This window comes from Malurus melanocephalus, unplaced genomic scaffold, assembly GCF_030028575.1.
Source record: "Malurus melanocephalus ecotype Western Australia unplaced genomic scaffold, MMel_1.1 scaffold_99, whole genome shotgun sequence".
In the NCBI taxonomy this organism is placed as follows: domain Eukaryota; kingdom Metazoa; phylum Chordata; class Aves; order Passeriformes; family Maluridae; genus Malurus; species Malurus melanocephalus.
The window spans coordinates 1,668,855-1,694,074 of NW_026623331.1; the positions used below are offsets into that span (position 1 = coordinate 1,668,855).

Here is a 25,220-nt window from a genome sequence, read left to right on the forward strand (position 1 = left end):
AAAGAACAAACAAGRCATTAATGCAGAATTCGTGTAAGATACCACACCAGAGCATAAGCACAGAAATCAGTCACTGCTTTATCATGTGTACAAGATCTGAGTTTTATAGAAGAATTTTACTATTGCAATAAATCATCGTAAACTTTTACTCCATTAATTAAGAAAGTGAAGTTTAGTTTTTTCAGTCTCCTTTCCTGTTTATCATTCATTCTTCAACAAACTCAATAGGGATAAACCGAAATGTTTAACAACTAAAAACTCCCAGTAATTCTACCCAAAATAGCTATATTTGCCCTTTTTCCCCTCATTCTCCTTCATTGGAAAGCCAGGTAACATCACAGATAAAGTTCTGTCACGAAGAAAAAGCAAATCCAAAAGAATAATTTTCATAAATAATTTAACTCAAATAACTTTAGAACCAAGGGTTGAAACAGTCAAGACAAATGTTTTCCTTTGTCATCCTACTGCTTTCCAGTATGTTGCAACATACAGATGGAATCAGTCACAAGTTATCCCTTTAACCTGCCCTCTGACTCATCACCCTTAAAGGATTCTTGGTCCAGCAGAGAAGCTTGGTTCACTTTCCTTCCCCACYTAACCACCACTCCACCCTCTAACCATGCTTCCCTGTCTTCTGCTGGGATGGGGAGACAGCCAATAATTTTTGAACAGCTCAATTCTCCAACTAATGAATCCTTAGCACAACAGACAAGCCGAAGCAGATTACTAAGACAACTGTATTCAGCTAAGCAGGGGGAAATCCCCATAGCTTTAGGTTAAGCAAATCAGCATGAAACTCTGATAATCTGATTTATCTCCTTTGGTTTTGGCTGCTGGTTTTGGCATTTGTGAGCACAACCCTGTTACCCTGTTTTAACAGTTTTGTATTGTTCTGAATTCTATACCAAGGAACCAGAAAAAAGGGCAAGTTTTGTTCAGAAAAGTACTGTTTTTATTGACTCAAACTGTATTTACACAACACATTCATATGTTCAATATTTTACAGAACTCTGTAAAAAACTGACTGRTAAAACTGCAGGAGCCAAACAGTTTCAGACTTAATTTAAGACACTGAACCATGAGTACATGTTAAGATATTTAAGCAAGTGTCCAGTTTCACTGTCAATTTACATGGCAGTTCTCTGAAGACAAACTCTTTCTAAAATCAAAATGAGGTGAAGGGGAAAGGGKCAGATGAAAGAGCTGATAGTTTTGCAAAGTTAGTACTTTGTATGACCAGACTTTCACATTTGACAATACATTTCATATGATTCTTTTTGGAAACAGGTCACATACAGGCATAGTTTAGATAAATAATCAAAAAATCTTTGATTTTTGTAAGCTTACAGACATCTGGGAAAAAAAAAAAAGAAAAAAAAAATCAGTGCCACAAAGTTTGTGCATGAATCTGAACTGTTTCAAAGCTTGAGAGGCTCAGTTCTGGCGTTCCACTGCAGCTCAAATCCCATGTATGCTTCTCCAGCTGGCAAACGAAAGATGATCACCTCTTACAAGTGAACTGATGATCTCACACATGTACATTGGAAGTAGAACATCCTTATCTCATCCCAAGAGATCATTCTTTCACCCATCCCTAATACAGTTTGGCTGAATAAATATTTTTTTGTTTTGAAGTACAAACTAGGTGAGTTTGTTTCTTTTCCAGAGTGCAAATCAACACCAGTACATACTTCACAGTTTAAATGGCATCCCTCCTCTGATCTGCCTGGCRACTTGTTCATTTGTTGTCTCCTCTTTTTCTTTTTCACGCTCTTTGTTCCAGTCTTTAAGGCCTTCTGGTAGTGAAGTATCCTCATCCAAACTTCCTGTACCTTCCACAAATTCTTCATARGTAGACTTTTCTGCGAATGGTCTTGGGCCAAGCAAGTCTAGCATGTCRCTTTTATCAAGCACTTCCTTCTCCAGTAGTCGCAGGGCAACCTGGAATAGCACAACTTATGTCAAACATATAAAATACCTAAGATGGCTSTCCTATTTGGAAAAGTTTGTTAAGGCAGTTAACTTGGCATTGATTAACTTTGATAGAAAAAACAGGTTGTTCAGAGTTCACCAGATACAAGATTTTTCTCCCCCTTGAACATAGAGGGAGCAAAAATACAATTTTATTTTTAATCCTGCTTTTATAAGATAAGGCAAAATGCCCKCACTGTGGGTTTCTGTTGCTTTTATTGTTGCCTCAGAACAGCAGCTTTTCACTGCTACTAAAAGGCTCCTGATACAAGACATCAAGCTATAGATGAAAACAAATGTTCCCTTCCCCTCAATGAGGATGGTTCAGTCAGGCTGCTGTGTTACAAACACCATAAAATACCAGTGAATACTGTATCAGGAGAGTTTGCAGCCTTGGGTCAGTGAGTTCATTGTTCAGCACAAACCACATTCAGTGATCTTTTTTGGGATAGTGACCTGCTACAACCACACTTGTGGAGCCCATGCAAACATGTCTTCTTGTCAGTAAGCCTACTGGATGCCTATCCTACACAATTATCCTTTTTCTGTATCAGGTTTTGCGGTATGAAGAAAGAGAAGATACACAAGGACTATCTCAGCTGCAGTGAGGCAGATCACAAGCAGCCAAGGGACAGGAAAAGAAGCAGGTATTTTCACTGACATTCAAGAAGAATTCAGAGAAAGGAAGCTTCCCTGATTACAAGAACTTCTTTTAGCCCAAAAAGCTGGGAGCCTGGTATTTCATCTTTGTTTTTTAAAGTTTATTTGTCTATCACATCTACCAAACCCTATGTTAGCMGGCAGACTCTTCCCTCCAACTTTCCAAATGAATATTGACCACATAGGCAGGGAAGGATGTTAAATCATGCTCATGAGATGCTCAGAGGTGTTCCAACACAAAAGGAGGTTTCTTTTTCTTATTTACTTAAGTYTTGTGACACATTCTCAAGATTACATCAAATGTGTTTTGAGCAAACYTCCTCAAGTACTTACATAGTCACTATTTTAAATCTAACTCAGTTTAATTCAGATTTTGGCTTACCAGCTGAAACTTAGTGGYTAAAAATAATGTAACACTCACCTTCTCCACTTCTGCTTTCTTCTCAGTCAGRAGATTTAATGTCCTTTCATAGGCAATGTTAATTAGTGAGCGCACCTCTTCATCTATCAACCTGGCAGTTGCCTCGCTGTAAGGTTTCTCTAAGACCATGTCTCCTTGACGAGGGAGATCAAAGGAAATCTGCCCCACTTTTTCATTCATACCAAACTGAACAATCTGAAGAAAAAAAAAGAGAATCAAATAAATCAATAAAGGAGACACAGAAATATTTTAGGGTATGTTGATGCAAAATAYGGCCAACCAAAAGGAAAGAAATAAGCTAATCTTTTTATTAATAAWTATAACCTAATCTTTTCCTGTAAGRCCAACCCTTCCCTGAAAACTCAATTCCACCTAAGTTRAGATACATGTGTTGACTTTCACTTATTTCTTTCTATTGACTAAAATGAAGGACACAATACCATTTCAAAGTGGCTACTAGGGGTACACATAGTGCTTTGCTGTTTAAATACTAAATTACCACACAAAAAACACTTCAGCCTTCCTCAAGCAGTAAAACTTTTCCTTTACCAGAAATATAAGTGTTTTGCCAATTCAAAATACTTCTAAATTTTAGCATACTCTACTCAATCATAAAGATAAGCTGATTTAAGTACTAAAGTAGAAGGTCCTGAAGACTTTGTTCTCTCAAGTCCAAAAATCATATGCTATTCCTCATCCCAAAAAAGTCGTCTACAAATGTGAAAACAATTCTTATCTTGCTTGACTCAGTACTAAATACTGMCTTGTCCAGCTGCCAAATACGGATGTTTTAAGTTGCATTTTGCTCCAGCAGAGGCAGAAGCAAATTCAAACTGCTATTTATTTATTCACTCCATGGCTACTATACATTTGATGGTTACTAAAGCAGAACTTCTCACTCTAGCAAGATCCACAGGACAGGACAACAAATATTCACAATTCAAAGAGAACTCACCATTAGAACCAAGCATCTTAACCTGCTTTCTTAAGAAAAGTTTGATACTTTTCTTTGGTTAACATGTACAAAACTATATGAGTAGATTTAATTTTTAAATTTAAAACTGAACAAGAGTCACTGAACATCCCACAAAATTAACAGGATATCATTCCACATATACTTGCAGAACTGAGGTGACAAGAAGCACACCTGAGGTCAGGAAGTAGGTGGGGTTTGGGGACAAGTGTGCAGGGGAAGATAAGTGTACTCCATCTTGTGAGTGTCTTATGAAATGACAGCTTTTGTGCTGATACAGGAAATGTAGTAACACACCTGTGTGTACAGCTACATTTAGGTGAGTCACTGCATTGRTAAGATTTTAAATTACTCAACTACATTAGTTAATATGACACAAACACCAATTGATGTCTTAATTCCAATAGCCCAAACTGACATGAAATAGTGCTTCAATATAAGGTTGTCTGGATTTCATGTGTAAATCCAAATTGTCTTCACACTGGGCAATTGTAAGTGTAGGATGATATGACCAAATTTGAGCACTAAATTCCATTTTAAAGTAAGTATGCAATTTCCACATGCAATTGAATCCAACTGGATCCAACTGTGACAGGTATGTTTCTGTGGGCAGATGTAGGGCAGTAATCAAAGCCCAATGCTGTTAGGCATTGGCATCTCACACTGCTGTTGTGAGATTGAAATAAAATACTTGAGCCATCAGCATCTCTAAACAACACCATGATTATTCATACAGYGTTTTCTGAAACTAGGCTTTTGAGGGATGTATCTGATGAAATTGCATCAGATCAAATATTAGTTAGGTAGAAGATAAAGAAAGCAGCAAAGGAAAAAAAAACAATCTCACTGAAGGCCATACCTGAGCATATGCACTCTGGGTCACCTTCTTCAAGTCGTCTTGGGCACCTGTTGTAATTCTTCCAAAGAAGATTTGCTCAGACACACGTCCTCCCAGAGTCATGCACATTCTGTCCAGTAGCTGCTCTTTGGTGTAAAGGTACTGTTCTTTGGGTAAATACTGAGCATAACCCAGTCCTTTACCACGTGGAATAATTGATACCTAMAATCAAAATTAATAGACTGCTAGAACTAAACAGTGTTATAAAACATTCTTCAGTTTGACTTACTTTTTAATAGCACAACCWACATCATACTCACCCTTGAGGTTTAATTCAGACATTATTTCTGTTTACAGAAACATTGTGTATTATCCTTAAAAGCCCTGGCTAGCTCTAAACTGGGATAACAACTATTACAATATCTGTAAAAGAAAGGTAAGACCACTGTCATATCTTTTTTAAAAACTGTATAGTACTTAAAAAGTATCTTAATTAAAATCCACAATTCCTTGAGAGTTATTTCTTGGGCATCATGTACTTTGTAACAAACCTTTTTGCATCTCTAGCATTCTGAACAATTGAAGGAATTTCCACATTTACTAATGACCTTCCTTCCAGCAGTAAATTGTACAAGATTCATTCTAAGCTTCAAAGGAGATTAAATACGCAGCTATGCAAAACTATAAATGTTAAAGCAAGTTTGGGAATTGGGGTTCTTTTTCCTTTATATTCATCTTGTCAACCCAAAAGAAAGCAAACTGAAACTAGAATTTAGTCTTTAGATAATAWTTTTTATAGTTATATTCTTGAATAATTCCTATATACCTGTGYAACCTGGTAAGACTAACTTAAACCATTGATCTGTATTGAAAGGCTCAGAGAAAAAGCAGCTATCAAGGCAGGCAGACTCATGGGAAGATCAGGTCTCTCACTTTCAAAGGATATTTATACTACAAACTATGTAACAGCTAAGTCAGAAAACAGTTAAGAARTTTACAAGAAATGAACCAAAAAATGTACTCTAAAATTGACACACGCACACTGTTTAAGATTATATATTTTAATATCCTCTTAACATTAGGGGCAAAAAAAAMCCACAAAGAAAAAGATGTTGTCCACACTACTGTTAAAGTGCAAGTTCATATTAACCCTCTTACCTTTAAGAGTGGGTCAGCRTGTTCCAGAAACCACCCTGCAACTGCATGCCCTGCCTCGTGATATGCTACWGTCTTTTTCTCCTCTGGCTGGAGTACTTGAGTTTTCTTTTCCAAACCTTTGAAAAATAAATTTAACAGTTTCAGACACACCTTTCTCCTCTTACCTCATTTGGAAACATGGTGAGCAATACTTAAGAGGCCATGCATATGATCTACTGGAAAAGTTTAAAAAAGTCCCCCAGACTTGGAAGCTTTAGAAATTTGAATCTTCCATGTTTTACTGTAACCTTGCCCTTCATTAGACTTTCGAGTTTCAAAGCAAGTTAAAAATATTCAAATATTTAAATAAAACATTTGGATTTTAAATATCTTTTCTAGACTATTTCAGGTTAGCAGCAGATAAAAGCATCCCTAAATCCAAACAGCTTTTCCTCTTGCCGTTTGAAGAAATTAGAAAAGTGTCCTGATGAAGTTTTTCATTGTACTCCTTCCTCTATTACACAAGTCAGCAATACAGACAGTCCTTTTCAAAATCTCAGGTGTGTTTAAGAGAGGAAAGAAGTCCCCCTTGAAGAAWAGGACTAAGATTCAAAGTATTGCTTCCTACACATAAAAAAAAAAAAAATTTTCTGTCATATTACAATTTTTGAGAAATTATGCATTCACCCACCTCCAATAACTCTTTCAATTGCTTGCTCAAAATGCTTTTGGTTTATAGCATCTGAGAGATGTCTCGCAGCAATTAAAGCAGCTTCATTACAAACATTAGCAATATCAGCACCTAAAAGCAGAGAAGGCAAGAATTACCAATCCTTTTCAACAATTTTATCTGAGTTTAGCATAAAGATAACTACTTTGCTATAAAGTCTCACTAAGCTTGAAAATTAAAGAYAATGTGCTCTGATATAGCTTAATTATTTAAGATAGATCTAAATACATGTACTACACTTCTAGGCTTTAGGATTTTTCTCATAGACAGCCAGCAAATACTGTTTATTACCAGTGAAGTACTTGCTTGATACATTCCATCTTCCTTTTCTGAATGCAACAGACTATACTTAAACTAGTRTATATTTAGCTGCATACATTTCCTACATGTGAATTCAGTACAGCTCAGATACTGGCATACCTCTCTGTCCTTTCACATCACTGGTTTCAAACCATCCACTTTTTGTTAACACTATTTGCAGGAATGCAATTGAGYTAACTTAATATAAACATCTTCGTTGTAGCTGCCAGAGACACTGACAATCAAATCTCAGAAAACCAGTTTTACAYAGATCAAAAACCAATGAGGAATTCAACTACTGGTCAATGCAGATTTTAAAAAAATTACATTATAAGCCAGTAATGAAAGTTCTCACATCCTTTCCTAATTCAACACTTGTGAATTCTCCACTGGTTTTTGGGTTTTACATCCAGAACCATAAATTCCTCTACAAAATATGCACACAAACTCCACAAAACCCACTTATTGTCTAGAAATGTTCATCAAACAAAGGAAGGACACACACACAAGAGTGATAACAATCAGAAACCTTTCAACTGCTTGTATTGAAGACAGAAGAAACTGCCTTTCYATGTCACCCTGACTGAAGCTGACAAAACTTGAGGCCCTCAGAAATCTCACTGCTCAAACAGGCTGTGCCAGTAAACACAGGGAAATAAAATGCCATCCAGAAGATCAGTTGCAAGAAAACCAGAATTAGTAGGGAAAACAAGTATTTACATCTTTAATAGTAAATGGAGAATAACAGTAGCATTAGGAGTCACTTACCAGAAAACCCAGGTGTTAGTGATGCAAGCTTTCTTGCTAGGTTATCTTTATTTAAGACAGTGTCTAATTTCAGAGGTCTAAGGTGAACTTTGAAAATGGATGCTCTTCCTTTTATATCTGGGGGTCCTTTAAAATAAAAGACATGTAGTTTTACTTTTCACACAYATATATATTCAAATTGAATGTGTGCAAGAAAGTTACATACATAAAGAGCTGCAGTGACTTCAGTGGTATTCTACAAATACAGGATGATACAGGCACGCAGATAAAACTTACCAATGTAAATCTGCCTGTCAAAGCGTCCTGGTCTCATCAGAGCAGGGTCTAAAATATCTGGCCTGTTAGTACCTGCCAAAATGACTACATTTGTGGTTGTATTAAATCCTGTTAAAGAAAAGTGAAAAAGAGAAAACCTGTGTAAATATAATTTTGGGGAGAAAAAAAAACCAAAACCAGAAACAAAGACTGTCCACTTCACAGGGTCATATAAAAACTGACAGTTTAAACAAATGATCTTAAAGCTGAAAATATTTCTATTTATTACTGTATTATCCAGTTTTTCATAACAAGTAAGAAATGGCCTTGTGCTCTGCTTTGTGAAGTACTGTATCAAATCCTGCTTGATCCTCAAAATACAAAAATAGATTAACTGCTCAGGAAATTGCAGAACCAGCATGGCTAGCTGTATTTTTTTTACAGACAGAATGGTCTCATGTAAAGAATTTTTTGGCCTATCCAACTATGACAAAGAGTTAGGAGATACAGAATGAGGGTTCATTTTTTTCTGAATGAATTTTAGTAAAACATCAGGCTGCAGCTAAATGAGTCACCATTCTTTCTTTTAGGAAMCAAGGAAACAGACAATTTGGATTTAAGCTACAATCCAAATCTTGGTTAGCAGGTCTGAACAAGCATATTAGTTCTTTCCAATATCCTTGTAATTATAATGTAGTATTAGACATTAAACACTCACCATCCATTTCTACTAAAAGCTGATTGAGTGTGTTCTCTTGTTCACTTTGTCCACCAAAGTTGCCCCTTCCTCTCTTCCTTCCTACTGCATCTATTTCATCAATGAAGAGAATGCACGGGGCATTTTTACGAGCCAGAGCAAATAAATCTCTAACCTTAAAAAAACAACAGAAAATGCATCAGACTGGTTTGGAACTCYTGAGTTGCAAGGTGGGGAGGTGSGGAAGAGGCASATGGTAACAGTAACAATATCCCTCYAACTGGTAYRRCTATCAACAAGCATTCCAAAGCCTTCTCTCAAGGCAATGACAAGCTACTTAATTCCCCTCCAAYTRATYTGGAARTCAGATTAACTTCTAGAAGTCTGGAAAAAATCTCCAGAACATGAGTTGATACCTGAATTTTTTTTTTAGACTTTCAGATTTTAAACAAGGTATTACCTAACTACTGTGGTAGTTGCAGCACAATCTTACTTGACTTTTAGACACAACACTGCAATGTTGCTCTGCTTGCAAAGGTATCAATAGGACCTCATTAAAACCAGTTCAGCRAGTCAACAGATCTACAACTACGGAATTGCATTGAAGCAAACAGGAAATAAAAAAAACAATGGAAGAATTTTGACCTAGGTAAGAATTACATGCACCTAAGAGCTTTACAACTTTATACATTAGTGAAGCAATTAGAGAAGGCTTCTCTGATGACAAAAAATGTACAGCAGACATGAAGAGATGCAAATTTTGGACAGTAAGACGTACTACAGAAAGTGACCTAGATTTTTTGAAAAAAGTACAGTGAATGAACATGATATACAAGGAGAGTGTCAGATGCTTAAAGTGGACTATCTTTTCATTGGAAATGAACAAAAATCCAGAATTGTACAACTATTTTTTCAGCAAGAATGGAACTGAAAGTTTTCATAATGCATATACACTAAAAAATTCCAAAGAAACTGAGGCTGTGTAAGCAGTTTTAGTTGTAGCATATCCCAATTTACAAATGATCAGTTCAGCATCCATAACAACTGCCTTATTTAATAAATTATTAAGAACTGAGAGTAAAACATTCTCTCATGCTGTTTTGTATAGGCATCAGAAATTATCAACTGTGTTGAAACCTCGACTGCCAGCCAAAGCTGCGTCAAGAGATTTCACTGGGTAGTAAAAGTACCTGAACAGACCAGTAAAAGTACCTGCACAGACCAGTACAGAAAGGTTAAGTCACTTCGCTCTGGGGCATTTCAGGTGTCTACTGACAACAGAAGTCTGAGTATCACTATTAATTTAGGATACTTAATACTTTCCCAAATTTTTATAATTGTAAAATATCATCAGTATTTTGTTTATACCACTTAACATGTTTTAATGAGCTATTTTAAGACAGAAATTAGTCATTGGTCTCGTATTTCAACCAGAAGCTTATCTGTGTATCCTAGACAACTCTTTATAGCCAAGAGTTTGAAACCACAAAGAGAGTACAGTTCTTCAAAGAAACAGGAAGGATTTAGAGCGGAGGAGGCATTCTCAAAGCAGTAGTCAAATAAGCTACATATTTCTGATCCAGCTAGTAAATTTACTTCAGATCAGAGGTTGGAGAGTGCTTTTCTGTGATCTTAAGCTCCTGAGAAGAGGCACATCTTAATGGCCTGAAACCAGATACTGAACTGCCTTAGTAACTTTTATTAAAGGTACATCTATGATTTTTGTATTTAGACATGTATTTGGCATCGCTTGTAGAAAAACTGCATAGAAGAAAACTTCAGTTGAAACCAAACTGTTTGTCTCCCAAACCAGACAATATCCTTTCAACAGCCAACACTGAAAGAAAAGAGTAAAGGCAAAAGACTTACTCGAGCTGGACCCACACCGACAAACATCTCTAAGAACTCTGAGCCRTTGACTGTGATAAATGGCACATTAGCTTCTCCAGCTGTAGCTTTAGCCAGAAGTGTTTTCCCAGTGCCTGGAGGACCTGTCAGAATTGCCCCCTGCAAGAGAAACAGGTATATTTTCTCCATGAAGAAAATATAATATTAAAGCTATGAAATAACATGTTAKGATAATAAGCCCACTGGCTTTTCTTCCGCCACAGTCGAATCCATGCAAGGAAATAATTAAAGAATAATCCTTCTTTTAAATGAGCAAAAGCAAAAACAGATTTTGAAAAAAAAAAGCTACAACACTGCCATGCTGTCTTAGAGTTACAGGAACAATGTTTTCTTTGACTGACATATTAAACAAGAAAGGTAKATCATCAGGTGGGTTCCCCTGCCAGCACAGCCAAAAGGCAATTCTGTAACAACTATAGGTATAGCATCAGYCTTGCATATATGTGTRTCATTTCTGATCCATGTGAACAGRTAAAAGTATTCCAAGGCAAATCTTCTGGCACCACAGTTGCACTGCTGGCACTTMATGCCAATTTATTTTTTTTCTGATTGCGAGAAGCTGGAAAGCACTGCATATGTAAACAATCCTAGTACAGTTTAGAATATTGAAGACTACTAGAAGAATAAAGTCTAAGTCATCATTCCCTTACCTTTGGAATTTTTGCTCCCAGATCCTCATATTGTTTGGGATTTTTCAGGAAGTTAACAAACTCCATTATCTCTAATTTGGCCTCCTCACAGCCAGCTACATCTTTGAATTTAACATCTATTTCATCCTTAAGGACTTTGGCTGTGGTTTCACCGACACTGAAAAGTCCACCCATTCCACGCCCTGCCCGACCTAAGCCTGCAGGACCTCTTCTTAATGTGTACAGCAATGAACCAATAATCAGAATAGTAGGCAGCAAACTCAGAAGAAATGATCTGTGGAGAAGAACAAACAAAAAAAGAAAAACCTATCACAAAAATCCATTACTGCATATAACATGTGTAAGATATTGGTTCCATCATAAGCAAACAAATTCAGGACTAATACTCAATTTGTAATGTTAGTATTTCTGCAGGTTGTTCACACTCATAAACAAACAAAATAAATTTGAGAACAAATTGTTATATTGATAATTGCTTGTTTTTAAACCAAGCACATCAAGTAACATTGATGAACTTCTCAGAGAAAACGAACAGAAGTAGCTTGTTTTTCCAAAGGTAAATTTACAGGACTAGTTATGTAAATGGTTATATTCTCAAAATAAGTTGTGTATTTTGTTGTTGTATATGTATAAAAKAGCATATAATCAGTGTATGCTACAAACTGAGGCAGAGATTTCTCTCCAAATTACACACTCATTCTTCTTCCCTTAGATCTTTCAATTTTTTGCATTTCTTTTTCTTCTTTCAAGGTCTCAATTTTCATTTTCAAGGTTACAGATGTTTTGGGAAGTTTTGGTTTCTTGGGGTGGGGGGGTTTCTTTATTAGTAATTGTCCATTGTCTTCCAGCTTTCTAGCACAGCTCTGTACAAGCCAAAACCCTAACACAGTCCTCATTATCATAGTATCTGAGGACTGTACAGATTTTTCTGTGAAAAGGAACAGCTTCAACAAACAGCTCACAAGTCATTCTATCCACACTCARCAAAAACAAAATGCAGAAAGCAAGMACCATCATAAGYRAGCAGGATTTCCARGCTTTACTGATAACCCACATTTTTGGGATAAAGAGGAAAGAATGATTTTTTCCCTCTACCATGGTATTCAGCAAATTCTGATCCAACAGGGAACAGTAGTACCTTGCTTATATATAGCTGCTGCTCGCTCCTGTTTTCTGTGGCATTCCTGGGGCAGAACWATATATATATACATATATATGAAGAACAGACACTGAGGAGGAAAGGACCAGAGCTGTGGTCAGMAAGAGGGATTCAGGAAGTAAAGGTTTGTACAAGGCTGAAGAAGGCACAGGAACTGATATACTTTTCCCAGTCTGCTGTGAGCAGCCTCAGGCCAACATGAAGCCTTTTCACACTGCCCTGAGCACTCTCTTGTTCCCAGGTTTGTTTAAATAAGGGCTCAATAGGTTTATTTATGGACCATCCTTRAGAGCATGCTCCATTAGACAGAAACAGAGAAACGAGGCAAGCAGTGCGTAGAACAGGGAAGAAAAAAAAAACTCTATCTGAAGTTGCAGGACTGCCCAGAGTTAAGGCCTCCATTTATCATGTTGCCACCAAGACCAACAGTAGMTAGCTAAAACACACTGCAGAAATGAACAAAAGACTCCCCTACATCCCCCAAAACCAAAGTACCATCCCCTCAAAGTACCAAGAATGAAAACACAAGAGAGGCAGTAAATGAGCCATTTTCATTAGTAACATGAGCTACTACACCCCAAGCTGAATTTCCTGATGGCAGAAAACCTATTTCACAGATACCAGCAAGAATAATTTTTAAACTGCTCACTTGGAACAAAAAGAAACCAGTTCTTGGGATACAAGATTATGTTTGTCTTCTAAGCCACTTGGAAAAATACACCAGARAAGCACTTTTTCTGTCTTCTAAAGYCCAGRTCAATAAAACTAAGTTACATAAGGTTAATACAAAGAACATAAATCTAGTATCAGAGCCATTACTCCCWAACTGGGAAGCAACAATGCTGTAAATCTAATATCAACACTATTTTTTGTAACAATTAAGAGCATGATGCATCTTCCAGTTTCTGCTAACAGGCAGGATAGTGTGACTTTCTTGTTTTTTTCCAAGGCCACAAAATTTGACTCATGCTAAATTTTTGGGCAGAAATTGATGTCCAGAATATCTCAGCCAAGATATTGTAGCTCTATGACATAATTTGTCTGTTCAAACATCCATATGAGCATTATCTCTGAAACTCTACTGTGCCTGGCTGACTCCTGCTCTAGTAAAAGTCACTGGGAGGAAACGCTTAAATGAAGAAAGGAGTTATAGTAATCAAATAATTATGTAATAAGCTGTATTTAGAATAAGGGGATATGRATTTCTTCATAGACAAAGTACTGAACAGCTTCTCCTGCAGTTAGCACTGAAAAATAAACCCGAGCAGATTGTGATTCTGATAATGCTGCCACCTAGTGAAGTATAAGGTGTATCATAAACCTACTTCTCTACTGTAAACACAACCGGTTTTTTACCAAAGACCTTTTAAAGCAATTTCTTACCCATCACTCTCTGTTGAGTAGACTACAGGCAACCTGTTCTCCACTTCTATTCCCAGATCTTGCTGCACAGTCTCAAGATTCCGTTCAAAGGTGTCCACACTACCGATATTAAACCAGACGTACTGCTAGGAAAAGAACAGAGATCACCACAAGTGCCCTAAATTACTTCACTATAAGCCACCCTGTTCTAATCTGGTAATTCCTTGTGCATGTGTTAGATTTGGACCAATCTGAAGTTGCCTTATCAAGTGTGTAACTGATGTAAGAGGCACACAATAATTCTGAAGTCTACCAACCTGAATGCAGTAAAYCTTCCATTGCTTCTGCAGAGATGCTAACTCCCAATAGTTTTGGGGCACTTTAAACATAGGGAAATTCTCGCATTTTCTCCAGAAAGATATGGGAGTAACAAACAGATATTTACCAGGGAGCTATGGGTCAGAATAACATAGAGCACTAAACCTGGAAACACAGCAGTCATACAACTTACTGTTTCATCTGAAGGTCTCAACCCTTATGATTAAGAAAGGTTTTTGCTTTTCTTAAGAAAAACTTTTGCAGGCAATACKAGCTTTAAAGTAAGCTGTCTCACAAAAAAACAAAAACCAGCATGACACTTGTCACAGACCAGAAAGAAAAATCCAGGCATTACTTTCAAAATGTCKTGAGATCTGGTTTTTCAAGAAAATCTCCCCTTTTGCACCATGACCTGCCTGACTTGYCCCTCCTTACCCTAATGTTGAAAAAGAAAAAACAGAGCAGTTAACTGATTGAGAAACAAAGGCAACTGGTTGTATGTGGGCTAAAGAGTAGGTGTATAAATAAGCCACACTGAAACTCAMTGATTAGGTAATTGCTGCAGATTTCACTTTACCCAGGAGGGACTYGAAGACCTTATTTCAGAAAGACAGTTAAAAAGCTCCACCACCTAAGAAGAGGTAACCTGATAAAGCTTCTCTAATGCTGCTTTGGATTTTCCACATTTTCGATGAAAATTTTATTTATTCTTTAATAGTTCCCTGCCACTGGGTATCATTCTTTGGAAAATTTTCACCTGCATCAGTCTATTTCTCACTGTTCTATTGCCACTGTTCACTAGAAGGGCAACTATATGAAATAAGTACTTTGGAGACAAAATTAAACATTTGTTTTTGTTTTTTCAAGTAACTGGCTAAAAGCAGTTATATATAGTCTGGAACAGAAAAGATTCAGAAGTGTGCACATTTAAATCTGGGATTTTCTTGAGCAGATGGAAAACAGCAGTTAAAAATACAGAATCTTCAGGAATCTCTTGTTCTTCCTGTTTAAGTATCTGTATTAAAGAGCATAATACTGGAAAGGAACTACTTCTCATAGTTTTAGGGCATCTATGGCAAAACAACTGGTACAGTCAAGTGARAAACACACAATATAGAAWAATGTAACAGTAAGGCAGAAAATAGGTATTAGATTAAGAAATTRTTATGCTCCAGATCAAGTGCTCTGCCTCTTAGGCTTTTTTTGCCTAAAAAGACTGTTCTGCTCTTTCTAATGTCTCATGCACATGTRTTAAAAGCATTTACCCATTCATGAGGAGACTTCCCAGGAACAAAGATGACTCTAACAAAGCGCTTGTTCACCACTTCAAGTCTGTCCACCTGCAGGAGAAGATAAGAACAAAATCTGAGTGAAGAGTATACAGTCACTGTACTTTCACCACAGCTAAGAGCTCCAGATACCAAATGCGAATCTTTCTGGTTTCCAGTCAGGAGAATAAAATTAATTTTGTATATCRGGATAGYTCCACAATATACAGTTTGCCATTAGGAACTGTGTGTGAGGAAGAAARGAATACTGGCACATCAGAATTTAAACTGAAAAACTGACATCATACWCTTTTCTCAAGGAAAAAAMCCAAYGCATGCCTCAGGAAAAATCAGTTAYAGTGAAACARTTAAACAATACTTAATTATCTCAGTGGTCAAACGCCAAAAGCAACAAGTTATATGATTTCAAACTCTTACAGCAGCTTCCAAAACAAACCAAAATTAACAGAATGAGGGGAAGCTTAACTTTGCTCTTAAAATTGTTTTCCCCATATTAAACACCATAAACTCAATTAGATAAAGAAGTATGTGGCTGAGGTAATRCACACCATATGAATTAAACCTAAGAACTGTGCTATACGTTTAGCAGATATTACAATTTACCTCATTTTTATTAGTCTCCTCCAATGGTTAGTTGCTTGGATTTGACAGGGTCTCTTTGCAAGTCAGCTAAMGATTTTTCCAATTTTTCTTCCTCTTTCCATAAAAGAACTTGTTTCAGCCTCTTTAAAGCATTTAAAATTAGCAATGGTTCTAGAAGTTGGGCCTGAGCTGCACACAGGTTAGTAAGGTTGTTCCCTGAACTCACTAYAGGGCGCCATTTCTGGTAGAATTGAAGCAAAACATAAGCTAAGAAATCACTCTAGAACTAACCTGACTTGACAGAGCACTACCCATACATCTTTGTTTTGAAAAGCACATGACCTTCTTCTCCCCACCACTGTGGCAACCAGCAGCATTTGGCAGCTACACATTTAGTCTATCTGAATATCCACACTACATCTTACAAAGACACAACAAACTTGGTTTTGTGCAACAGCCTACTTTCACAATGCTTTTCTGCAAAAAGGCTTCAGTCTTTGCTCATCTGAACAGGTAAATAAGTCTTTTACAGAGTTAACTGTCTCACTGTTTCAGAAATTTCATCAGTAAGGATTTTTTTCACAAGATGTACACAATCACCAACTGAGAACCAGACTGACGGTGAGACAGTCTAGGCAGAAGGGGAGAAGCATACAGAGCAGCTCTGCATAGATCACTTAGAAAAGAAAGTTAAGAAACACCCTGTGCAGCAGAACATCCCTCTAGGTCTGAAATCTAGAGGATGAAGCAAATCAATGCCTTCCTGATCTGAAGGCAAAGCTACATGAAGGGAGGGAACAGAGCAAAGAACTAGTGGCTCCTGAAATGAAAAAAAACCTGTGTAAGACACCATCTCCTGAATTTCAGGGCATCACCAGCCTATGACTCCAAGTGTGGAAAGCTGCCAGGTTCTACAGAGACATGAGATACCATTGATAAAATTGATTGCTCCAGTAGTAGTGGCTCCAGGTAAGAAGAAATGAGAGGAGAAAACAAAGAGAAGAGGCTGTTTTACTATCCTTGAAGGGATGTCAATTTATTATCCTTGAAAGGATTTTTCCGTTCCCCAACCCTTTCTTTCTGTTCTCATTGCTGCTTCACAGATTCCCCAAGGAACTGATTTCAGGCATGAAACAAGAAAAAAAACCATTTCTTTCAGAGGAATAGACTCATGGAAATGGTAAGGTTAGGAGTAAGCTTCTTCCAAAGGCATGTCTGCTTAAACATTAGGTCTGCTTGCCTGAACTGTAAAACCATACCCAGAGAGCGTGGCTCCCTTCAAACCAGCACCCACATGAGCTACCTAACAGAAGTTTTGTCCTGAGCTGCTATTCCCTCTCCTCCCTTAAAATGACATAAATCTTCACACATCCATCCAGAACATCAGTTTAAAGAACTGATTAAAATGAAAGCTAATCCCATTCCCCCTCAAAAATTGCTCTGAGCCAGTTCTCACTCTATAGACACACAAACACAAGCCTAAGTGGGGAGGCAGAAATGAGCATCTTCAGCATTCTGATGTTTCATATTGGTTCCTATCCCCACTCACCAATCCTTTAGAAAGGTAGTTGTTGACAAAGTCTTTCCAGGTGATTTCTCTCCCAGGGACCCTGAAGAAGAAGTAGTAYACAACCATTGTCCAGAAAAAAGAACTTCCTATTACATACATCCGAAACTCCCTGACATCCCATGGAATGTCACCCTAAGAAATGGAGAAGAGAAAAAAAAAAAATTAGAGTCTGGAATACAGCAAGCATATAGCAAACAGATTCTGGTATCTCTTTCTGGCTCCTATTCCCTGTCCTCAACGTTGCCACAGAGAATGTCAAACAAACGTCTGTTTTGTTGTATGAACACACTTTGGTAATTTCAGATAGCACTGAGGAATTACAGCAATAGAAAATCTTCAAGTGTTTTACAAATAGTAATTGAACAGGTCTGATCTATGAACTACTGTTTTTTTTAAAAAATTGCCATCCATTAGATGACCTTTCTGACTCCACTCTAAAACACTTATCCTTGGTCTCCAGGACTACCTGCAAGACCAACAAAAAATAAAGGTGAAAACTAACACCAAAAAATTATTTGAAAGATTTTTTTTAAAAAAGAAGTAAAATATTATGTGTACCAAGTAAAATCAGAAAAATRTTATTTRTATTCCTGCAYTGCCAGRTGCTATCATCTTTAGGTTACAGCTAATGACAATAAATTTCAAAGAGAAATTCAAATAAGAATTCCATTAAGGTCAAACAGGTAAGACTAAACTACTTTTAACACGTATTGTGTGGTCAGAAAGTTTTATAAATGGACAATCTGAAACAAAACACAAAGCCTTTAAAGGTCTGAGACTCTCCTGTAATAATATTGATTACTAGCAACCACATTCACACAGCTTAAACTTCATTAGCATTCCTGAACCAGAGGTAGATGCCTCTGGAGTTATGCACAGGACAGTTATTCACGAAAAGTGCTGGGGAGCCACCTAGAGCCAGTTGCTATGAAATGCCTGGCACAGGAGGCTTGAGCAAGATTTAGGCACTCAGAATATGGCCCTAAAAACGAAAAAACATGCAGGGTTATTTCATGGAGACAAGACAATAACAGAAAGAAAGATATTTTAAAGTCAAAACCTTCTGTAATCTGGTCCACCAGTTAGTGTCTTCTTTCTTGCCACCTTTTTTTCCACCACCGCCACTTCCTCCACTACTAGTTCCACTAGGTTGTCTGGCACTAGCTTGCTTTGTTTCTAAAAGAAAAAAAAATTCTTTACATCTTGTACATTAGCTTTACATCTTKACATCAGCTTATACATTCTTTACATCTCTCACATTAGCTTTTATTAATTTTAAAATGAAGGAGATMAATGTACTCGTTTGCAATACTACAATAATTAGATTATGTGAGAAACTGCATTTTCCATAGAAAACAAGATAAATAGTCCATTAAATGGGAGAGAGACACAGTTATGACTGGAAGAAAGGTCTGTTARCTTAAAATTGAGGGGCAGCATTCCAACAGAACCATAAAAATAAACAGTATTCCAAAAGACTAACATTATTTTGCTTTCATGGCATGAATAATAAAAACATATCAATTTGCACTTCTAAACAAATCTGTACAGAAGTATCCTCCCTAAAAAATAAAGAAAAAAACCAAAACCCAAGTTTACAATTGTTATGCCAAAATCTAATTTAATGAATACACGTTCCACAAAGAACTGAAGTCAAGCAGCTTTTTGTACCTTTTGTTTCTGCAGGTGTACCTTTCGTTCCATTAGATTTCTTCCCATTGGGAAAATATTTTTCAAATCCTATTAACAAAGCGGAMAGGAGTTCGTAATTGTTTTTTACTTTACAATTCTGTCATCATACTTCAGTAGTCACAATCTGAATATATACACCAGCAAAGAAGCTAGCAACAYGTAGACTGCAAAACCAGCTTTGTTCTTGCCTTTTTGTTGAAAAGCTCTATCAGGCATCCATARATAAATCTACTACACTGAGAGGAGAATACGCTATGTATATAATAACCCGAAGTGAAGCTATCTTTTAACCAGAGGTAGAGAAGCTTAGTTCAACAGAAAGCTCCACTGCATAATGTGAAGTTGAGCAAACCATATCATTCTTTAGTAGCTCCTAAAAATCCCATAAATCCCATGTTTCATCTCAAGAGTAAAGGCTGATTAGTACAAGAACTTACATCCCCACAGACAATAAACCTAAATAGCCCATGAGTGCAGTCCTCAGCAAAGGTATGTAAGCAGTCTGCTTCATTTCACAARTCAAAGTTATAGTCACCTTTGGGAGGTTGAGAGAAAAGCCTTCTGCAAGCAGCRATTACACTCGCCAAGACAGTGCTTCTGTCAGCAGTAACTCCAGGGGTAACTTGTTCACAGAGCTGAAAGATGAAAAAGAAATATAAAGCAACAACAACATGCCACAGAAAACTCCAAGCTCTCCCTAGAGACTTGCAGCTAGTCCAACACTACAACTGGAACTTTACAATAGACCTCGGTGACAATTGCGGTGAGCCAGGAAGTAAGACAACAATGGCAAAAGAAAAGTTCATCAAGTGAGTAATTTCTACAGCAAGGAAATTTTCATTCTTGTTGTTAAGAACAGACTTTCACCTTACACACAAACAAAACTTTCTTTATTAAAACAGAAAAATCAAGCAGGAAACACTACAAGCTATCAACACTACAAGCTATCAACACTACACACACATTGATTCTATGGGAAATATTTCATCATACCAGCTGAATGATATTAAAGTGCAACATTAACTGAGACTGTACAAGCATGATCCATACAGCACTGAATTATACTTCRTCTACAAGCTTTTTTCAAATAGTTAGGAAATTGTAGCTTCTGAATACRAAAGATCTACTTAAATCCAAAAGAAAGGGATGTGGCAGATAATGCTTACATCCAGCTAAGAAGCTAAAACAAAGGAGGAATCTCAGCTCAAAAAGAAGACCTAAAGCCCCATGTGGATAAACTTCCAGTTATAAAACCACAACAAATCTAAGCCTATTGTAACTTGTTCTAAGGCTGTTTACTGTTATTCATCATTTAAGTGTAGCAAGGGAAATTGAAATACTTAAACTTACTAATTCTTAAGAAAATTTTGTTATTGTAACTGAGTACTTTAAACCAGAGTAAACTGCAATTTTATTCAAGAGAAATCAAACCTGATTTCTTCAAGAAGGACACACTGTAGATAAAATCCCAACTTGTCCTCTTTGTAAGCTTTTCCAACACCTCTAAGAAATCTAGTATTAACCATACTAACATTTTCCCACAGACTGACTTTCCTTCTGCCTCCATTCCCTTCCACCCCATAAAGGCACTCAGTCTCCTTTATGWTTGGAAGCTATTTATCTTAAGAGCTACAGAAATAGTAAAATACAAAAATCAAACAACACTAACTGAAAAGCAACRGGTCCTGAAAACATGAGTCCAAATATCCTTGCAAAACAGCAAACATCTATCTGGGGCTAACACCTCTAGGACTACATCTTGAAGGAAAGCTCAGTGGTATAGMCAAGGTATAGTGGTGGTAAACAAAACCTAATTTTGCATATTAAAGACACTTTTGAATACTGGATTGCATCCTGGAACCACCCTAGGAATGCTGCCATCATTAACTGAATGCTGTAATTCTCCTGAAATCTTCTGTCTGGGAGCTTCCCCCTCCACCCCTTAACTAATGATGAAATATACTGGCCTTATTTCGAGCATCCCTGTAGTTCCACCTGCTGGAACCAAGAGGAATACCAAAACATTCTTATTGTCTGCTTTTGCTGTAGACTGAGCTAAGTATTCTTGGGCTGCTTCATCAAGCCATTAATTTTATGCCTCTGCATGTCTCTGAATAAAATCTGATATTGAAAATCCAAGAGAATATTTTATTGATCATGACAAGCATGCAGTGCAGACAGTCTGGAGATAAGCAAATGTAGAGAACAGRTACTAGGTTCAATACACCATGACCTYCAACACAAGGAATWCCATCTGTGCTCCTAGAAGTTTAASGACAAGTGGGATGCATCTGTGTGGGCAACAAAATAAAAAGAGCTTGCCACAGACTATCRGTAGSTCAAATAGAGACAGGCAGTGGTTGYTGCAGCAACAGATGAAACRCAGAGAAACAGCTGGGTTTTCTCCTRAATCAGTGGTCTCCTGTAACACCTAAAAGTTAGGGACTTAATTCTTCTGCAAACTCAGATTACTTTCTATTTGCAAAGAGATTKGAATATTCAGAAACCTTTACTCCAACTAAGATAAAGCAACTGCTCATGTTTAAAAGTTCAAGTAAGCCAAATCCAACTGCCTGGCTCAGCTAGACCARCATGAGTTTACTACAGAATTAAGTTACAGTGAAGGAGAGAGAATGGTAAGCAGATRGAGCTTTGGGGTAGACCTGAATAATGGGACTGGCTTCTTGTTGGATTRCCTCTACAGATCCCAAATTCCATGAATACATGCAGTCACCTGTCAAGTTAATAKGCAGAGTTGAATGCTTTGAAGTCGCTTTGTGAGAAAAAGGAAAAACCAACTTCGTGGCTTGCTCAGTCACCTGACTGCCTCAAAAAGAGACATGAAAAGAGACATCTGAGAGGGGACCTCATTAATGTTTTTAAGTATCTGAGGGGAAGGTCCCAGGAAGATGTATGCAGGCTCTTCTCAGTGGTGCCAAGCAATAGGACAAGAGGCGACARGCAGAAACTGATGCACAGGAAGCTCCACCTGAATRWGAGGAAGAACATCTTTACTGTGTGGGTGACTAAGCACTGGAACAGACTGCCCAGAGAGGCTGAGGAATCTCCCTCACTGTCTCACGGAGATAATTCAAAACCTCAGTAAAACATCAGTATAAAAACTGATCATACTGATCCTGCTACAGTGTCTGTCYCTGGATTGTCTGGCAATGGGAATGCCACAGCAAGCTTAGCTGATATAAGCACACCCACGGCCTAAACAGAGGGAAAGCAAACAGAGCACATTTTTGACTGGAAGTTCTTTCAGACTGTCTGGCAGGAAACTCTTGCCAAGTGTCTCTCAGTCAGAGGYAAAAAAATTCACTGCATGTAAAACAAAAAAAAATCTGATTTTTTCTTTCATGCAAGCCTTGTAACATCACCCTAAAAATCCAGCCTTTTTAAAAAATACGTGCTAGATAAGCAAAATTCACAAAGATCCAGTKTAGAGTTAAAATAACCCATAAAATRTTACTAGTCTAGAGTGCCACATAAACCCAAGATCACAAGCAGAACTACTTAAAAAGTTTACAGAACTTTGTAAGCACAATCCATTTTTTAAAAACTGAGGCTACACAAAGCAGGAACAGAAAATCCACTTGCTTAGCTATACAAAAAAGATAGAGAATCTATTCATTCTAGAAAGCTGGAAGTATMCAGTTTTACTCATTATCAAGTTCCAAATCAAAGTAAAATTACTCCAAAAGTCTTAATTATTTAACAACCACCAAARTACTACTTGAGAACATATTGGGCAGGGTATATAACACAAAACAAAAAGCTGGTAAATAAATTTAACTTAATGCAAGTTACTTTGTACATGGGCAAACAGTGATAGGACAAGGGGAAATGTTTTTAAATTAAGAGAGTATAGATTTGGATTAGATATTAGGAAGAAATTCTTCACTTCTAGAGCATGGTGAGACAGGGGAACACGTTGCTCAGGGAAGCTGTGGATGCCCTAACCCTGGACGTGTTCAGGGTCAGATTAGACAGTGCCCTGAGCAACCTGGTCTGGTGGGAGGTGTGTCCCTGCCCACGGCAGTGGCGGGCCAGAACTAGATGATATTTAAGGTCCCTTCTAAGCCTTTSTAAGGTTCTATGATTCCAAACTACTCACTTCTTCTTAAAGAAAAATCTGTTTAAAACAGTAATAGCTTTTATGAAATCAAGATCCTAATTTTGCTGCTTACATACACAGCCAGATGCCAGAATGAATACAAAGCCCCCTCCTAAGTTTGATTCCAAATAAGAACTCTTTAAATTTTATTGACAAAAAAAACTAGAATTAGCTTCCTGAGAGATCAGCAGCACTGCTGACAATGCTTTATTTATTGYTGAAATGATGTTCAGCTCTKATMAAACAAAACCAAACTCATCATTAAAAACAAACCAYATATTCATGCTGAGGACAAAGCTAYTAACATCCTTCTGTGAATTCATCTCACGATTATCACTATCCTAGAGATAACCTACATATCTATAAAGGTGTGGTTGTTCACCACTCTGTGCTACAGGAAAACAAAGTAGCCRCCTCAAAATTCCAATGAAAGATAAAGGAATTAAGCATCTTCATTTTCCCAAGCAGCAGCATAGGCCTGTCATTCCTCCARTATGGTAGGGCTGTCAACAACGGTAATACACATCCTGTAATAGCTGACAGTAAAGGCCATTTGACTAAGAACAAAAACACAAAGACATCGCAACTTATCAGTTAATACCACAACAGYAGGTGCAGATCCATGGCACCACTGCACCGTGTAATCCCGGTATGCCAATAACTAGGCTCCTTTTCCAGTACACTCATATCCAAAACAAACTGCTCAGTTATTAATCTTTAACATTTCAGTCTCTCACACAGCCACAAACCACCTAATRCAAATCATCACCATGAGAAAGAAATGGAGAAACTTAGGAGTTAGGTGGGACACAGCACCTGGGTAACCAACAGGAACCTGGGAACCCTCCTCTACAAAGAGAATCTGAGAAAGYTGGGGYTGCTYAGCCTGGAGAAGMGAAAGTTGCATGGAGAGCTCATGGCAACCTTACAATATCTGAAGGGGGTCTACAGAGAAGCCAGAGAGGGACTCTTTTCAAGAACTGTAGTGATAGGACAAGGARCAACRGGTACAAATTGAAAGAGGAKAAATTAAGTTAGCTATTAGGAAGAAATTATTTACTGGGAGGGTGRTGAGGCAYTGGAACAGGTTGCTCAGAGAAGCTGTGGATGCCCCAAGCCAGGCAGTTTTCAASGCCAGGTKGGATGGGGCTCTGAGCAACCTGGTGTAGWGGGAGGCGTCCCTGYCCATGGCAGAGAAGATYTTTACGGTCCCTTYCAACCTCTTAATATTTTAAGATTCTAGGAATATGGGCAGGGTACAATAACAAGCAGCTCTGGGGTGTCACCTCGTCTTCCTTGGACAAGACGACTCTCCTGCAGCCGAAGGAGCCCGCAGGTTGTCCCGCACGGAGCCTGCTGCCACTTCCAGCCCGGGAGCCGCGGAACTCCAGCCCGTCCGCTCACCCATCCATTAGCCCTCACTCCCCGCCGCCGGAAGGGTCGGTACCGAGCAGGACAGGGACTGTGTCCTCCGAACGGGGTGAGGACGAACCGGGAAAGGCCGCGGGCAGCAGAGAGGCGTCCTCGGCTCCGAGCAGCGCGGCGCCTTTCCCCGCCCCGGGACCGCCCGCCGCCGGAGGACACCACGGCCCTCCCTCGACACCGGGCCCCCGTGCGCACTCCTCACCTGAGCCAGGCAGGGCCTTGCCCCCCCGAGCAAGCCTCTCCCGCAGAGCAGCTGCTGCAGCGGGGCCCCGGGCAGCCCCAGGCGGCAGCCGCCACCCCGCGCCAGCAGCAGGTACCGGTGCGCCATGGCCGCCCGGACCCGCCGTCACCACCGGCCCGCGGTGCCTGACGTCACTGCGTCACCGCGTGCATTT

General features: G+C 38.2%; 1 protein-coding gene across 2 annotated transcripts; it reads right to left on the reverse strand.

The window, feature by feature from the left end:
• Nucleotides 1-935: 935 nt before the first annotated feature.
• Nucleotides 936-25,220, reverse strand: AFG3L2 (AFG3 like matrix AAA peptidase subunit 2). Of its 2 annotated transcripts, none has more exons than XM_057368951.1 (17): nt 25,028-25,220; nt 19,816-19,915; nt 19,260-19,328; nt 18,649-18,764; nt 17,568-17,720; nt 15,413-15,487; nt 13,851-13,972; nt 11,309-11,582; nt 10,620-10,757; nt 8,772-8,925; nt 8,075-8,182; nt 7,799-7,924; nt 6,692-6,802; nt 6,022-6,137; nt 4,885-5,085; nt 3,053-3,247; nt 936-1,941 (listed from the first exon to the last, which is right to left on the reverse strand). In XM_057368951.1, exons 1-17 carry the CDS (start codon nt 25,151-25,153, stop codon nt 1,693-1,695), a joined length of 2,433 nt encoding a protein of 810 aa, XP_057224934.1. In that variant the 5' UTR covers nt 25,154-25,220; the 3' UTR covers nt 936-1,692. The 2 variants fall into 2 exon arrangements, with proteins under 2 accessions (XP_057224934.1, XP_057224933.1); XM_057368950.1 differs by having other exon boundaries at nt 13,851-13,975.